This window comes from Gymnoscopelus braueri (genome assembly GCF_963280865.1).
Source record: "Gymnoscopelus braueri genome assembly, chromosome: 11".
Classification (NCBI taxonomy): Eukaryota; Metazoa; Chordata; class Actinopteri; order Myctophiformes; family Myctophidae; genus Gymnoscopelus; species Gymnoscopelus braueri.
In genome coordinates this window covers 42,829,444-42,848,191 of record NC_137613.1, presented here as the reverse complement: position 1 = coordinate 42,848,191, position 18,748 = coordinate 42,829,444, and the positions used below count along the sequence as shown (strand labels likewise).

At 41.2% G+C, this 18,748-nt stretch overlaps 1 protein-coding gene across 1 annotated transcript in view; it reads right to left on the bottom strand.

The window, feature by feature from the left end:
• Nucleotides 1–3,363: 3,363 nt before the first annotated feature.
• The window catches only part of syngap1a (synaptic Ras GTPase activating protein 1a), a 33,341-nt gene continuing 17,956 nt past the window's right edge, over nt 3,364–18,748 (bottom strand). The window contains exons 11-19 of the mRNA XM_080442101.1: nt 17,503–17,693; nt 16,804–17,008; nt 15,907–16,497; nt 13,967–14,377; nt 13,270–13,473; nt 12,004–12,165; nt 11,384–11,595; nt 9,000–9,061; nt 3,364–3,462 (exon numbers count right to left, since the gene is read on the bottom strand). Coding sequence (XP_080298227.1) covers nt 9,010–9,061; nt 11,384–11,595; nt 12,004–12,165; nt 13,270–13,473; nt 13,967–14,377; nt 15,907–16,497; nt 16,804–17,008; nt 17,503–17,693 — 2,028 coding nt within the window. The 3' untranslated portion in view covers nt 3,364–3,462; nt 9,000–9,009. The remainder of the gene's footprint in view (nt 3,463–8,999; nt 9,062–11,383; nt 11,596–12,003; nt 12,166–13,269; nt 13,474–13,966; nt 14,378–15,906; nt 16,498–16,803; nt 17,009–17,502; nt 17,694–18,748) is intronic.

Here is an 18,748-nt window from a genome sequence, read left to right as displayed (position 1 = left end):
GAAAAAGTTATATTATTAGTAGTAATATAAGGAATTACTACAAAGTTTTGAGTAATAATATTAGTCACTTTTCCCCAAAAGTAACTTGTTACAATTTTCTTGTACCTTGGACAAGCACGTTACGTGCAACGCAATTTGCCGCGTGTTGGGAGGATTTACAGTACAGTTGGTGTTTCCAGCACACCTTGACTCTCCCTTCGAAGACATTCAAAACATAGGTTACACTGCACTGAAAACATGCCTGGGTGGGCAGTGGACTCAGCCCCGACCTAACAAACAACACGGTGCAGTAAGTTGAGGACTCAAGTCTAACTTTACCCGCAGTGAATAAAAAGTTACAGTGTCCCTCAACTATATTTGAAAGTCCAGAAAGTGAATGGATCCGTTCCGATCTCCTTGCCAAGTTGCCTATAACATTATCCCAGACTCCCTCGATCCAGTTTCACGCCATCCCATCATTCTTACGCTGCAACTCGCCTTGATCCCAGTCTGAGATAGTATTCATTTAACTCCGATGAAGGTACACATTTAACCAAAGTAACGGGAAAGTAATATAACAAGTTACTTTTGTCAGGTAGTAATAAGTAAAGTAATATTACCTTTGAAAAGAGTAACGAGTAATATATTCATTTTTTCCAGTAACAAGCCCAACACTGCTAGCTTGAGTAGAAAGCTTGTATGACGTGGGTTACTCAGCTTACACCAGCTTCCATCCCATAAGCAGCATAGTCACACGAATGACTCTGGATTGCAGGCTTAAGATTTTATAAAAGAAAAGGAACAAAAACAACATAAAACATCATGAAATTATAACTTTCTATTCATATTCAGTTAATAAATAGTCTTTTTAAAGGCAAGAGGTTAGGATTAGTAATATCAACCATGAAATCTGCAATATAAATTATTCCAGCCCACATAGAGTTAACCAACACACTGCTTATTAATTCACTAAACTATTAAAATACACTTAATATACAAATTGCCTTACAAGTTACAAATTTGTATTAGTATGTTGTATTGGGCCATGTGGCGCAGACTATAAGGCAGTCAATTCATATGTACATATATATAGTACATGTCCCTGCTCGGAGAAGAAAACCCATTATTGTGCTATTCTTGGTCTTTGTGTCACTCTCTCTTTTGGCTCCCTTTCTTTTTCACTACATCTTTTAATATAGTCTTGTATAATGAGCAACTTCTTCCAAAAAAAGGAAAAGTTGTCAGGTTCAGTAAACAAAATGGTCATTGTCAAATTTGAGCTGGTACAATCATACTATAGCTGAATACCACTTAAACATTCTGAAATTCTCCAGAATGTTCTGGAACTCCTTTGAATGTTTCCTCGCATAAAAAAGCACATGCAGAACTGTTGCACATCTACGCTGCAGAATTAACATTAAATATACAATGAGTAATTTGCTACTTGCTAAAGTAAATATGTGTTCGCTGTAGCATGTTTATTATTAGAATTAAGAGATTTAAATTATGTCACACTTTTCAAAGTAATGTTTTCCAAAAAAAAAGTGCTGTACAGGGCATCCGGATGGTGCAGGGGTAAAGTTCCTGCCCACCTCTGTGGAGAGCACTGGGGTTTGATTCCTCTGCGGTGCCTCCGGCTTAGCCGGGCACTCCAATGAACACAACTGGCTGTGTTCACAAGTGTGAAGCCGGCAGGGGAAGGCATTCTCTGTCACCGCACTAGTAAACTTCTACAGGTTGGTTCCGCAGGCAGTGGAGGGATAGCATGCTCCTCTGCATGTGTCACAACCTCTCGGTGAACAACTCATAGTCGGGTGAAAAGAAGCTGCTAGCGTGTGTATCGGAAGAGACGTGGTTGTTGTCTACACCCTACTCCAAGACCAAGTGACAGGGACTATAAACATGAAGGGAATGACTAAATTGAAAAAATAAATAAATGAAATAAACACTGACAGTTTATAATTTGCTGCACAATAAATTAGTGAAAACCAATAACACTTAAATACCAGACATGAAAAAGAGGATTATATTAAAAATAATATTGCCTAATATAACAAGCAAAAGTTAAATTATAATGACCCAGGGTCCTCCTAGTACAGACTCAAGACCAGTGGTACTGTAAGAAAAACATTTGTTGTCTGGGTGCCTTGACTTTGGTACATCTTGCACAAAGAGTTGAGGCTCACAAAATCATTTGTTAAAGACACACTGTTTTACAGTGTATTTCAGAAACAATTATTTTCATGAAAATCTAGAATTAAGTCCACGTTTCTTGTTAATAAAATATGGAAGAGGGGGAGGAGATGGATGCCAGCTTCAATTGCAGCTACAGTGCCATTCAGAAATATTGGGTCCCATGATAATACGCTAAAAATGTAGTATACAGTCTCAGAAATTTGTATTCAGTTGCAATTGGAGACTTGGAGACAGCTGAATTCAACACATTGCTTTGGGTCAGAATTAACAGCAGGGAAGAAATATAATATTGATAAGCAAGGTGGTTGAGATTTACTACATTTGAAGAACTTATTATATTTGAGTGAAATTGTATTCTTGTTCAAAATAGTCATCTTAAGAAATAAATGTATACAATATTTCATAGCAAGCAATTACTCAATGAAAGTAGCTTTTCTAAATGATTGCATTTGAATACAACACGTTTGATTGTGTGAGCACGGCTCCTTACTTGGGCCCTCTATTTGAGCATTGTAGACAGTAAATGATTTAACCCATTAAAACCATGAAAGCGCCTGTGTCATTTTATATTGTTGTGTTGGCTATATATAAAAAAAAATAGCAGATGTACAAGCATGTGACGTGCCGCACTATGAGCTTGTACATCTGTTTTTTTTTCCATTTTTGAAAAATCTTGAAAGTGTGAGCACTACTGATTTAGAAGGCATTTGTAGAATCGGTCTCGGGTCTTAATGGGTTAATAACATGCCGTTGCATGTTATTAGGCATCGCCATGGGGGACAGTAGTAAAAAAAAAAACGAAAGAGTATACATTCCTCCGACAGTCCCTTTACGTGAGAAGCCAGTTTCTCCTTGGAGCAGAGGAAATGGTGATTCCATCTTCATCCCCAGTGTCTCACACAAACTGTATTTGTCTGCTTAAATAAAGACAAATATCAGGTTCAATATTGCCATGGTTGTGGCATTGGCTTATATTTCAGTCAATACATGCAGACATCTACTGCATGTTTATTTCTTCTGTTTTTTTTTCTCTCTCCTCAAGCTGATTGTCAGGTTCTTGTGCAGGCAAAGTTTGAGTATGTGCAAAAGTGTTAGACAAACGCTCAAAGACTCCCGCTGGTCTCCGAGCAAGAACTAGGCAGGTATCACTGTGGTGGAGCATCTCTTAAAATCGTGTGTTTTGCGGTAGGATCGAAGCCTTCTTGAACTTGGGTCATAATCAGCTCTGCTTTGTATCTTATTTGGCAGTCAGGATCCTGGGTGGCCACCGTAGCCCTGGTTGAGAGGCTAAAGGGAGAGAAGAAGTATGGATCTTAGTTCTGTGCTTTCACTGCCTTTGAGACAGAGTTGTTGCCGTTCACACATATTAATTGGGCTCTCCCTGGGCGTATGGGAAGGACCAGCATGCGTGAAATCTTAGTTGGAGCAGTATTCCTCTTTAATGAGACAGTATTTAAAACTCTGCATCAAGGGAATTCAAAACTACCCCGGGGCTGAGGGACTGCTTTGGATAAGTCAAGGCTAGCTTACTAAATTAATTAATCGAATTTGCAAACATTAAGCTCCTTCATTGCACACTATATATTTTACATAAAACTAATTATTTAACTGTCTGGAGTCCCATCCTCACATCTCGCACTTATGTTTTGAAAGGCTAGTGAAACAAATATAATTTTAACAAATACAGTATGTTAGACAGGAAATGTTCATGCTTGCAAAAGTGAGAGATGTCCTTCAATCCCTCCCTCTAGCCCACATCTCACATTTGTATTGTTGTAGTTACAGGTTATGTCCCTATTCTAGAGCAAACATTCAGTGAAAATGGCAGATCTACAAGCTCACAACACACTGTGTTGCGACACATTGTGATATACTGTAGTAAATGATCAGAAGCATCTTTATTGTCACATCACACGTTTACAGGTGTAAAACAGGGCAAGAAAAAAAAAAGAAAAAAGGAATCTACTAATTTACACATAGCATATCCATCCAAACATTGTGTTGCGGCTGATAGCGATCTCCAATAAATCGATCCTGGGAGCCTGGGAGAAAGAGAACTTGTATGACGTGCACACTAAAAGGACTCACGTCCAAACGAAAGCTCAAGTTTAAAATGCTTTTCTTCAGTGACACCAATTACAATACAATTTCCAATAAACATGGATACATAAATATGTGCAAAGAAATAAATTAAACGGTGAGCAAAAAATATCTCTCCCAGCTCACCCTACCCCCATGGTCAAACCAGCGTTAAAGGGATAGTTCACCCCCAAAAAGACTTTTTTTTCAATTGATTAGTCACCCCATGGAGACTTGAATTCATGGATATTTTTTGGTTTTTGTTGCATTCCTAAGCCAATAATTTGATGACCGGCAGCGGTTCCGTTAGGAGACACAAAGAGTCTCCTTTGTATCTCCTACCGGAAACGCTGCCTACCGGTCCGCTGGTCATCCAATTATTGGCTTAGGAATGCGACAAAAAGTAGTGACTAATCGATAGAAACAAAAACAAATTGGGGTGAACTATCCCTTTAAGCTAGGTGAGCAGGTGAGGACCGTCATTTGTAACCTGCTGGAGGCCATCCACAGAGACACTCCCATTATCAAAGTGCCAATGCCGTGCCTACATCTATCACAAATCAATAAACCAATCCAGTGCACAAATACAAATATAAACCCCATTTAGCTCGTACACATGGTGTACATGAGGTTTAAAAACAAGGTGCATGAGCGTAGCAGCTGGTATGCTGTTCATGTCATAGACAACTAGAAAAAGTGCTCCTCGGAGCACAGGTCTCCGCCAGGTCAGGTAGGTTATTGTGGCCTCCTGGTGGTGCTATAATAGGCCATTGTGAAAAGGGTGCCCGTTTCTTCTTAGGCCTTTCACGACAATCGGACACTGTATTCATGATTTGAGGCATTTTGTTCCAAAAATGTGTTTTGCTAGATTAGACCTGCTGGTGGCACTATAACAGGCCAATGTTAAAAGGGTGGCATTTCTTCCTCAGCCTAGTGGGAATGTGTGTGTAAAATTTCACGGAAATCGCAAGCTGAGTGCATAATTTGAGGCATTTTGTTCAAAACGGACCAATCCTGCAAACTTTGGAAGCCAGCCTTAGCCAATGAGGATGGAATATGGGAAATCGGACAGATCCGTGTTCATCACATGGCTATAGAGATACTGTATACTGATTTGCATGACGTTTGAATAAAATCTGTAGGAGTAATATAAAGAAATTGGTTTTGCACAAATCGGCCTCCTGGTGGCGCTATAACAGGCCCATGTGAAAGATTTGGGGCAGAAGTTCTGAATTGGCATCCAGGGAGTGTGTGTGCACAGTTTCGGAGCGACCGGGCCAACGGTGCCGGAGATTAGCTGGTGACAGACGGACACACGGACACACACACGGACACACGGACGGACGGACAGGGGGTAAAACATACTCTCTCGCCATGCCTTTCGGCCTGGCGGAGACAATAATGCAAGAAGAGTATAAGTGCGGTGTACATGAGATTAAGGTGCAGAGTATCGGCAAGTGTCAAGTTCAACCACATAGTCCACAAAAGGTTGCTTTTGGTATAATCCTCAGGTAGGTCCATGAGGAAAGCAAATTCCGAGGCCAGCCTTATGACAGTCTGATGGTAGCCGGGTGGAAGTTGTTCATAAACCTGGTGGTCTTGCCCTTGATACTACGGTAGGCCTAGGCCTAGACAGTTTGTGGCTGGGGTGGTGCCTGTCCTTGTTGATGGGCTGAGCTTTGCCTATACGCATGTCTTCTTGTACAGTTCCTGGAACGGGAGGAGCTCGCCTCCTCATTATGTGGACCGCACCCCACTGTAGGTTTTTCTTTTCTCTGGCAGTGCAGTTTCTATTCCAGGCTGTAACACAGCCTGACAGGACACTTTTAATGGAGCTGTTGTAGTACAATCTGAGGATGTGGGGGCTAACTCCGTACTTCTTCAGGAGGAGAAACCAGTATAGTCGCTGCTGGCCCTTTTTCCTCTTGTGTGTCCCACTTTAGCTCCTCCTGGATGTCCACGATCAGCTCCTTGGTCTTGTCGACGTTGAGGGTGAGGCTGTTCTCCTGGCACCAGAGTGCCAGTAAACTGATCTCATCTCTGTAGGCTGACTCATCGTTGATGATCCGACCTATCACTGCCGTGTCATCAGCATACTTCATTATGTTGGAGTCGTGTGTGGCTGTGCAGTCATGCGTGTACAGGGAGTAGAGTAGAGTGTGTGTCCCCTTTTAGTTGTTCTTTGGCCTGTGCCCGGGGAGCAGTTGGGCTTCAGTGTCTAGCTCAAGGACCCTTCGACACTAAGGCAGGAGGAGCTGGGAATCGAATCGGGTACCTTCCGGTTCCCAAATAGCCACTCTACCTCCTGAGCCACTGCTGCCACAAGCTTGCAGTCATCGTTGATCTGTGACTACTCTTGATGTTAGTCAAGCTCAGGCAAAATGCTCACAGTAATGACTTGACAGGTTAATGGTCATTATCACCAGTCTAGGTTAGGCTACTGTAGGTCACTGCCATGGAGGTGAGTCAACATAACAAAGATGTCAATTAACTTGGGGAAACAAATGAGTGAAAACCAGGGGTGTGCATCTCTCCCTTATCCACAAGTTTCCTAGGGCATAGTGGGCATCACTTCCTGTCGATTTGATCAGGTATCAGGGATCAAATCGACAGGAAGTGATGTCCACCATGCCCTAGGAAACTTGCGGTTAAGACGAACAATTACATATCTTCTTTACGACGATGCAATTGAATACGGAACGATTCATTGTGACTTGCGATTCAATGGGATACACTGTGATATGAGGATGTTCTTAACATTTGATTAAAGTGGTCATTCATTTTCCATTATCAATTACAATTTGCCAATCCTAAACAAAAGTGGTTATCAACTTGATAACAAAGTAAAAAGCTGTATTAAAACCCATTAAGACCTGAAGAAGCATCTGTGTCACTTTTTCATTTGAGCTAAAAAGCATTATTTTACACTTTGGCTATTCAAAAATAGCAGATATACAAGCTCATAGCGCGGCACCGAGTGCCGCACTATGAGCTTGTAGATCTGCTATTTTAGAAAAATCGATAGAATGTGTGAAAATTCATATATTTATATTCTTTTAAAGCGAACATTTTTAAATGCATATCATTTTGGGGGTCCTTGACATGGAAAAGTTTGAGCACCTCTGATATAGAAACATAGGTTTTTCAGAAAAGTTGGGATTAAGAAGACATTTTGTAGAAATTGGCTTCAGGTCTTAATGGGTTAACTAGTAAACATTGTGCAGTATGCAGTGCATACTGTCAGTAGACATTAAACAACGTGCAGTGTGGTTAAAAGCAGTGTACTGCCAGTACAAAGTAAACAGTGTGCAGTAATTCAGTACAGTACATACTCATGGATTAAAGCAAAATAAAATATCACGGCTGAAAAATTTGTATATGGCCAAGTCCTAAATAATGTGCGATTTGGGAAACCGGGTGAAAGGAGCCGTTTCCTAAACCATTAACACAATATGTAAAATGATTATGTTTTTGTAACATTGTTCCTGCTGTTCTACAGTACATACTGCCAATCAGGTGAAGAAATAACAGATTGTGGCTTTGCTTTTACAAAGTCTTCCAAAGCATCTTAGTTTTTACTTGTTGAATTAGCAGAAAAGCTTTAGTCAACTGAACTTAAAGGGATAGTTCACCCCCAGAAATACTTTTTTCGATCGATTAGTCACCCCATGGAGACTTGAATTCATGGATATTTTTTTAGTTTTTGTCACATTCCTAAGCCAATAATTTGATGACCAGCTTACCCGTAAGCAGCGGTTCCGGTAGGAGACACAAAGGAGACTCTTTGTGTCTCCTACCAGAACCGCTGCCGGTCATCAAACTATTGGCTTAGGAATGCGACAGAAACTTCCATGGGGTGACTAATCGATAAAGTCATTTTAGGGGGTGAACTATCCCTTTGTCTGCCTAAAGTTGCATTGTTAAAGTAATACTAGGTAACGTTTTCAACAAAACTAAAGTTAAATTGTATATCTTTTGCGAGTGGCAAAAGTTTCACAACACCCACTCCGTGAATTTCACCCCCGGAAGCCTTTTATTTATATATTTTCTATTGAACGTGTACGGGGGGGACTTTCCCGGGAAAATGACGTTCCTGGCCAACGTCATGACGTCGTGGCCGACGTCCTCAGGAACTACCGCAACGGTTTCCTGTTTGGCCAGGAACTACCGCGCTATTAACAAAAAGGAACCTCACGCTGATTTTAAGATAATGTAGGATTGGGAGATCGAAAAAGAACAGAAAAAGAAAGCACAGCTCATGGTAACTAATGCTCCACTGGCTAAGAGAAACGATCCGTAGATAGTATAAAACAATTAAAAGATCGCTTTTTGAAACGCTTCCGGGTTCCGGTGAAAACGAATGGAATTCTGGGTAATCGAGGACTAGGGAAATTGTATGCAGTGACGGTAGTGACCAGCAGAGGTTGCTAAAAATCGTTATTTGTGATTTTGCATTGTACAACTTTAACGTTAAAACAGGTTTCTTATTCATATCAATTCATCTTTATACCCCTAGTGTAAACATAAGGTTAAGTGTTACTTTATTTAGCATAGAAGCACTGATAATATTTCCCTTGGTCCTGTAGCTGAATAATGAGGGTTTCAGCACAGAAGCCCCGGACATAACAAAGACAATGGAATCTGTTCTCGGATATGACCTCGTATAAAAGTTTGAATTTGAAGTACAGCAAGCATTATAAAGGTGTAGACACCAGAAGTCATGCAACACAAATAATACAACAGACCTGTCAGGATTCAAACCTTAATATCGGCACTCCCTCTGAGCTCGTCCTCCACTACCATGAGTCTGGAAACACAAAGATACAAAACAACACACATTGATTCACACATACCAATACGACTAATGTACTATATGCAGTGGTGGAAGAAGTACTCAGATATTTTACTTAAGTAAAAATAGCAATACCACAATATAAAAATACTCTGTTACAAGTAAAAGGCCTGTGTTCAAAATGTTACTTGAGTAAAAGTACAAAAGTATTGGCATCAAAATATACCTAAAGTACCAAAAGTAAAAGTACAAAAATGTTTGAAAATAGCAGATCTACAAGCTCACGCGATGCGACGCGTTGTGAGCTTGTAGATCGGCTATTTTCAAATAGCCTATGTATAAAATAGGACTTAAAATAAGTGGATGATGTATGTTTTATAATACAATAATGCAAAGTTTTCAAATAATTGTAGTGGAGTAAAAGTACAATATTTGCCTCTGAAATGTAGCAGAGTAGAAGTAGTAAAAGTATTGGAAATTGGAAATACTCAAGTAAGCACAAATACCTCAAAATCGGACTTAAGTACAGTACTTGAGTACATGTACTTAGTTACTTTCCACCACTGACTATATGGGACGAGTATCCATCATTGCTGAAGTTAATATCTTTGAGTTACAGTAGCACTATGTGGTGCTGAAATGAATATCTCTGAGTTAGCACTACATGGCCAATGGAGATACTGTAGCTATCTTTATGGCTTTACAGCCTCAAAATACTGAGTTAACCAAGCATAATTTCTAAAAACGGCATCACACACTGAAGTGTGAAAGCTGCTTCAATTGCTTGGAGGTTAGATACATAATAATTGAGCGTAAACGTTCTTTGGAACTTGGTTCCATCTTTGCTTGCAGCAAGTTTGGAATTAGACAAGTTGCTTTTGGCAAAGACAAGAAGGAACTCATGCAGCATCCCCTCTGCCTGTTTATAATGATCTTGAAACCTACAGCTTTTTTATTTATTTTTCACAGTGGGAGCCGCAAGGGGGGAAATTGGAGAAGGAGAGGAAAAGTGGAAAAAAGATGAATACAAATATACAGTATGTACAGTGTATGTTCAAAAATATCACACACATTTTCAAAGAGAGTGAATATACAAAATCTACAAGCTTACAACACATTTCATCGCAATGGCATGGAAAAGTTTGGGAGCATTTTTGAAAAATCTCTCTTTTATTCTGGGGGGTCCCTGGCAAAAAAACCAATTCAGATTGGGGGTCCGCGGCCAAGTACATATCATTTTGGGGGTCCTTGGCATGAAGAGAACTACTGGTTTAGATGGCATTTGTGGAATCGGCCTCAGGTCTTAATGGGTTAAAGGGAATACACCATGAATTTTAACTTTTTTTTCTTTTTTGTGTGTTTTTGGTCTCCCCTACCTCTCTTCTATCCTCAAAAATACCCCAGTTTGAACACTCAGGCTTTCATAGCAAATCTGGGGTTTTCTGTAAATTGGTCTCAAAACAGGCCAAACTGATTTGGTCCCTGACGTGACGTCACGTCAGGGAACAATTCCTCCCGTTTTTCAGTTTTTTTTTTTACTTTTTCCACACAGAACCAGGAGATAACATGCATACAAACTGGCTCAATAGCGCCCCGTGCCAAACAGGACAATGTGGTATGGCAGGTAAAAGTGCTTTATAAGCCAGAGAGAAGTTAGTTGGAATGAGTATATCTGAGGCTTGATTTAGGCTCAAACCTTTTGAAAAACGTTTGAGGGACATAAACAATATGATATTAAATATTATTATTCTTTTTTTAATTCATGGTGTAGTCCCTTTAAGATAACCTGATGAAGGTCTAATAAACCGAAACGTTGTTGTCAGGGGCGGACTGGCCATTTGGCATACCGGTCATATGCCCGGTGGGCCGCTGGGCCAGTCTTTATTTTATTTTTATTTTTTTTACATTTTTGCTCCCGTTTTAGGACTATTACGCTCATTTCCGGGTTGCGCGGCCCAATTATTAGTTACTGTAATGTTTGGGTTGGGATGCTTTTCAGTAAAAGTGGTGGTATTAACAACGTGCGTTTGTATGTGCCTCGACGGAGTGGGGCGGTAGAGTATCTGCTATCTGCGCGTCGGTTGTGGTGGGCCGGTCTGGGCCAAAATGCCAGGGCTGAATTTTGGTCCCAGTTGTTGTATTCCCATTAAATCTTTCTCTTGCATTTGAAGACAGCGTGCGGGAGTTTTTTCTTTCAGTACGTCGGGGGCCTCGTCTGTACTTCTCCTAAGCACCTGTCGCCTTTCTAGGTGTGCAAAAGACTTCCCTTTAATGCTGTCAATACCCTAAACATGTTTTCTCCATTTGTTCTTCTCAAAAAGCTGCTAAATATGTCACCTGTTGATGATGCCTTTAATCTGACTGTCTTTCTCCAGCTGCTGGTGTTTCAGCCGACGTTCACTGTCGTCCAGGCGATGCTGGTACTGCTGCAGGATCTTGGTGGTTTGCTGTTCCTGTGAAAACAGCCTATGCTCATATTCCTCCAGTTTGCGGTGAGACATCTTCAGCCTCTCCTTCAAGGAATAGATCTCTTCTTCATATTCTTTCGCCTGAAGGATAGAAAGAAAGAAAGAAAGAAAGAAAGAAAGAAAGAAAGAAAGAAAGAAAAATAAGAAAAAAAGAAAGAAAGAAAGAAAAAAAGAAAAATACACAGTATATACGTTATAAAAAATGCACAGTCATTGGATTGTTTTAAGATGTTGTTAAAAACTCACTTGTTCCTTAAGCACTTTGTTTGATATGTTTGTTTTGCCTTACGTGTAGTTCTTAATGCTTTTATACTGTAGGTTTTATTGTTTTGTTTTTTAATTCTATATTTATGCAATGCTTTTGCTCTAGTTTTGAATGGTGCTTTATAAATAAAGTTGACTTACTTACAATCTGTATAATATAATATATTATATTATGTACCATCATGATTTATACTAGTATGAATATTTCGTGGGGTGAGCACTGACCCTTTCAAGCCGCGATTCATCCATGCTCTTGGAGTACTCTTTCAGTTGCCCCTCGCGGTCAGGCCGCAAACTCTCAATGTCAGCTGAAAGATGTGGCATGTTGGAGACCCAAGCTACCGTCCGTTCGTTCATAGCCGGGGTACTTAAATTGGACTGAGAACCCTGAAATACAAAAACAGTGTCAATTTCATTTTCTTCTTGCAATTAACCAATGCCTGAGATTTAGCTTTTTTTTGTTGTATTTCCAGTAAAAAGGCAGCTTGTAACAATAATAATGTCTTTGCTTGTTGTTAGCACTTCCTAGCTACCCACTAGGGTAGACTTTATATATTGAGACATGCTAATGATTAGGACAAAGTTAGAAAGTTTTCCCTGTGATATCGCAATTTCCTAATGAAAATAATACAAAATTTAAAGTATTCAAATTGTCGTCATATTTCATTAGTCACTCCGCTACCACATTGCCTGTCTCACTATGAATCATTCAAACTTTGCAGCACTCCAGATAAAAATACATAATCATTATTTTGGGGTGATGTCGCAATTTCATGATGAAACTGCCCCCCAAAACGACTATTCAAAATGTCAACATCTTTCATTAGGCACTCCATAATGACAGTACCCGTCTCACTATAAATCATTCAAACTTTGCAGCACTCCAGATACATTTTATTTGGGAGTTACTGCCCTACATAAAATTTTCTCCACATTAACTATTTCCATTTAGAATGTTATTAAACGCAGTTCCTTACAGTGGAGGGACCTTCCCCTTTAAGGTCCTGTGTAAAGTCTACTCTAATTCATGTGTCAGTGAGAATAAACACAGTGGTTCCAAAACGTTTTGGCTCAAGACCCAAAAGAGATATTAGACGTTTGCCCAGGACCCAAACTAGTGAAAATAGCAGATATACAAGCTCACAATGTGTCGCTTTGCGCCCCGTTGTGAGCTTGTAGATCTGCTATTTTCACTACTTCTTAAACATGATTTTTTTATGGAAATTATTTAATCATTCTTTTTTATTGATGAAATACTTTAGAAAAATATTATAATTGTTTTTAATTGATGAAAAGTAAAAAAAAAATTGTTACATTTTTTTTAAATCTTTTGAAATAATATATATATTTTTGTAAACGTAGGAAATGGGGAAAAAAGGGATCCGAACATGGGTTGCGACCCACTGTTTGGGAAACGGTGCAACATGGGTTGCGACCCACTGTTTGGGAAACAGTGCGGCTGAGGCATAAATTAGGCTTCATCACATTCACCTGTTTGTTGACAACTGGTTTGAGCAGGTGAGGCTGTGGGGGCTGCAGCTGTGACTGCGGAGGCTTCTTGGTGCTTTTGGTGGGTGTGTCAGTGGACTCCTCTGCCGCCGCGGGCGGACCCTGGTTCTGGTTCTCCTTGGCAGAGCTTGTCTGGTAAGGAAGTCCAGGAGCCGGGCTCTCTGTCAGCGACAACGACTGTGGCTCCTGCAGGGTTATTAGAGTTAACTAAAACGAATACAATAATGAAAACTAAAATTGTTAAAAAAAAAAGTTTCAGTTAACTGAAATAAAAATTTAAATGAGACTATACAAAAATAAAGTTAACTGAAACCATATTGTGTGTTTACAAAGCTAACTACGAACATGGAGAAAATGTCCTTAGTTTTAGTCTTTGTCGCATCGCACACATTGTGAGGTTGGCTTTTTTCCGCAATGTTTCCAAATGTTTTTCCCACCTATGATCACTCCACAGTACAACTATGATTACTCCACATTACAATAAAAAACTAAAACTAACACAAAAAAAATACAAACTAAACTAGCAAACCCACTTCCATGAACCCGCAAACTTTGGAAGGCAGCCATAGCCAATCAGAATGTTGCTCACATGACCCCAGAGATAAATGTGTGCGAACCGTACGGCCTTTTGGGCCGTACCTCCTGGCAGAAACCATGACCAATGCAAAACTATACGAACCTTAGCCTCCTGCTGCTGATGCTGCTGATGCTGCTGCTGCTGCTGATGTTGTTGCTGTTGTTGCTGTTGTTGCAGTGATGGTTGTGGCTGCAGCGATGGCTGTTGTTGCAGTGACGGCTGTGGCTGCAGCGATGGCTGAGGCTGCAGTGGACGCGGCAGCGCCTGGCCGCCGCCGCCGCCAAAGCTCGCTTCCGAAGATTCCAGGAGGAGGTTCCTGCTCTGGGGGCGAGCCCTTGGGGGCGTGGCTGTGGGCGTGTTAAAGGACCGCTGTGACTTGAGGTGTTGCGGGACGACGGACGTGTGGCGGATGGGATGGACGGTCGTAGGCGGCGTGGCCAAGGAGGCGGGGGTGCCCGTGCCCGTGGGCGTCTGCGATGTCAGGCCCATAAGAAGCTGTTGCTGGAGAGACTCCTGGGGGAAGACAAGATGAGAAAGTGACAATGAACCAACAGAGAAATTATCAGCAAGTTACAGTAGACAGACTTGGCCCAAAAAGAATCCATCTGGTCACTGAATACATTTTCATTCAGGCAATGAGGAGGGGGGGGGGCAAGCCAGTAGCCGCTGGGTGCAAAAATGTAACGGGAACAAAAGGAACCAGGCTTGGACAGCTACAGTGATAATTAAATGAATGTTGTATCTTTTGAGAGCAAACAGCAAATGAAGTTGTCATTTCTCTCCCTGTAAAGCCAAACACATTGGTGATAACATTACAATCATCCTGCCTCATCTATAGCAAGTCAAATTCCACCACTTTGACATCAAACTGGCATCATGAAATCCCCTGTGATCATGTCTTCAAACCTGAATGCACTGTAGAGCATTTCGCATAAGATGCAATGCATGATAAACTGTGGGTACTACCGACATCCTCTGTCAGTCTGTATCCAGGCGGCTGTCAAAGTAATGGAAATTCCTGCACCAGTGGACGAATGCATCTTATTGGCATACATGAACTGTTATCAAACCTGTGACACCAAGTAGATTTATAGGATTTAGGTTTAGTCACATCACAGATTTACAGATGTAAAACGTTTTTGCAGTTTCCAGCAAGAGAAAGAAAAATAGTAGGGGGGGGGGGCAGCAAGGAGGAAGAAGAAAGAATCAAGAAACAAAAATGTATCTACATATTTACACATAGCATATCCATCTGTACAGTATGGGTTTAGACCTTAAGGTGAGCACCTTTAATAGGAAAATAATATACAGCCCTTTTCAGTCCTAGTGAAATAGGTCTTTTATCTGAGTGGATTCATGATTTTAATAGACCAATTATTTGTTTACCAACATTGAGACTGGACGCACAGGTGATTGTTTCATGCAATCAATTCCCAACATATTGTTTCGGGGTGCGCTGGTTTCAGTTCATTCAACCTCCTCTTGTGTGTTGGCTAGTGAGGCGCGTCCTAGCGAGACATGACAGAATGGGTTTCATTTGGTGCCGGCCTGCGCGCGCATACTGGTTCTTATCAGTGTGACGTCATCTGTTAAGGGGTCTATACTGCATGGCCACTGAAAATAAATGGATTCTGTATGGCAGGAGGGTGTGCATTATTTTCAGATAACTGCACACCTTTGATGTAGCTGCATCATCCCCTTTCTAATTTAGTGTGAATTAAGTTGTACTGTATTGCTAACGTTAGCTACAAGTTATCCTTAAAAACAACATTAAAGATTTTAGGGAACACAAAATGTATGTGTTGTGACATTATGAAAAGATGCGACTATTGTCACCCGACTCATATATATTATATTATCGGACCATAAGAGAGAAGATAACCTGTTAAACTGAAGAGGAAAGAAATTAAAATGTAATATCTGCTTTTGGAAAAAATCAGCATATTGCTGGGTTTAGTTCGACCGCACGGATGGTTGTCCATCACACAATGCTAATGAAGTGAAACGGCTAATTTATGCCGCGGGCACAAAAATACACCTACCTGCACTTGCAGTGACAGCTGGCGCCAGGCGTAATCGTTGCTCTGATTCTGCCGGGTGAAATCATCGCTGTAGCTGTGCGAGTGGACGATGCTGGGCTGCACCAGGCTGCTCTGCGAGCGCAGCGCCGACAGGTCCTCGCTGCGGGAGAAGGCGCTGTTGCCAAAGCCCTGCGTGTAGTCGTGGTGGCCGTTCTCAGGCTCCGGGGCGAGCAGGAGAGGAGGAGGATGAGGCGGGGGCTGAGCCTGAGCCGGGGAGTTCTGCGCGGCCAGATGGAACAGGGGGTTCTGGAAGGACAGAGGGTAGTGCATGGCCGCTGCCGCCTGCTGCTGCTGTTGGGAGAGGGATTCGGTGGGGCCTCCGATGTGTCCCATCTGGCTCAGCCGGTGAGCGGAGCCCCCCGTGCCCGCGGGCATATGCCCGCCCATACGAAGCGGACCCGGTCCCACCAGGTTCCCGAAGCTGTGGCCCAGGCCGGCGATGGAGGCCTGAGAGGAGGTGAGCATGTCTCCCACCGAGTTGAGGTTGGAGATGCTGTTCATCCGGGAGTCCTGGAGGTCCATCATGGAGACACTTTTGTTAACACTGTGGATCTTGGGGGGAAAGATGAAAGGTCATATTTATTGTAACAGTGCAGTCTTGAGTTTCTGTTTTGAAATTTAAAGAAGAAGAAACAAAAAATGGGTTAGATAACTTTAACATTAAAAAAAAAATAATAATAATAATGATAAAAATCATAATGCAAATAATAATTATGATAATTATAATAATAATAATAAACCATATAAAAACATTTACAGCTTTGTCTGGTGTTTGGCACCAAAACTGGGTCATGAGATGCTCAGACAGGGTCGCGGCGGGAACAATGATAAATTGCCTATTTAGACAAAGCACAGTACCTTTGGGTCAGGCTCAGTGATGTCTGAGCTGCTTGTGCAGTATGCAGGGCTGGATCGAGCCAAGGGCGGCCGGGTGACATAGAACACTTCCCTTGATGAGCGGAGGTCTCGCTCCGGCTGGCGCCTCATGTTGAGATGAGACGAAAGGGCTTCCACAGCAGATACCCCGGTTGTGGGGGAGGGCAGGCGGGAGATGTCTATAGAGCTGTGGGACCAGAACCGAAAGAATCACACACTAGAATCTTGCAAGGAATTCAATGGTTAATGGCTATTTATACTTATATGTACGGTAGTTGTTGCGCGCTGGTGTCGGGCACCAAAAATAGCCGATCCACAAGCTCACAATGTGTCACCGCGCGATGCGTTGTGAGCTTGTAGATCGGCTAATTTCAGTGCGCGACACTGGGGCACAACTAAATATAACTCAGGCTTCACGATGTTCTCTGTTGGGACCAAATGTAGCCTTTCTGGGCTTAGATAGAATCCTGTTATTAGCTTCTTCCTACGGCTCCCAAATACTCTCTGCACTCTTTTCTGCCGTCTATTCCAGAATAGAAATACTAAGGGGATATCACAACCAATAAAAATAAAAAAAAGATTTCATTTAATTTTCATTTTCATTTCAAGGGTGATATTTGTGCAACTCAATAAAAGAAGCTAAACAAACGAACACACCGCATTGAGCAGAAATCCCATCACCTGTTTAAGTCACGCATCATAAGGTTTTGGAAATCTGAAGACATCAGGCGATTGAAAGATGGCCGGGAGAAGAATCGATCCTTCTGTCTTTCTGGCTGGTGATTGGCTGGCGTGTGGAGCTGAGGGTTTCTTAGGGCTACGCTGATATCGTTCAGTAGCCGTGGCAGAGGTCCAAGTTTCAGAATTGCGTCCTGAAGGAGGTTTGACAAGATAATGAGCAAGTGAGTCCTTTATTAAAAATAATTATAATTATAATTATTCCAGCAGTAGTAGTGCTATTAACGGGATTTTTTTTTTTTTTTTTGACAATGCATTAGTGTACCAACTGCAAGATCAGATTTTATGATTAAAGCAGCACTATGGAACTTTCCTCTTCTACCCCAGATTTGATCTCAGTTTCCTGTGCTGACATTTTTACCATTGAGTTTTTACCAATAGAGCCTGCCTGCTTGCTCGGGGGATACATTGAATCTTGACCATCAGGTCAAAATTCGTGTCAGATCCTGTGTCCAGGTGAGACATGACCTTTGACACCATATAAATGTCTCAATAGAAGAGCAGTGAGACAAAATACAACCACCCCAATTGTACATTATACGTTATATATTGTATTAACATACTCTACCATACAAATAGGACTACATTGAAATGTATTCATTTAAAAAAAAGTCACATAGTGCTGCTTTATAATAATAATAATAATCTTATCTATGGTACATTTTCTTTTCATGGTATATTTGCGCATACTGTATGTGAACACACATAGGCCGGGCCGGGGGGTGAACCAGGGGCCTTCTGATTCCCAGATGGTTTCTCTACCCATTCAGCTAAGTCTGTCCCCATTTAAAATGACCACCATAGTCCACCATAAATGTTACAGTATATATATATGTATATGTTCTGAAATATTGTTTTGACTGAACTCAAACTGAACCGACTGAACTCAAACTTAAGCTTGAATTTTGGAGTTTGAATTTTTGAGGAGTGTCAAAAAAAAAGAAGTTGTTATTTTTTATCCGAGTAAGTGCAAATGTCATGAGTATGATTGTGATGTAGTATAGTTCAAGTTCTAATCCTGAGTTATTTAGCCTTTGTATCTTTCCATCATATCAAAAGCCCTCCTAGGGAGCTGGGACAAGTGTTGTAAATTAGCATGAGCTACAAATACTACGGTAAACATACAATATCGGATTGTTGTGAATTCTGTGTGTTAATGTGCATGTGTATCCGTCCCTATCAAACAAAC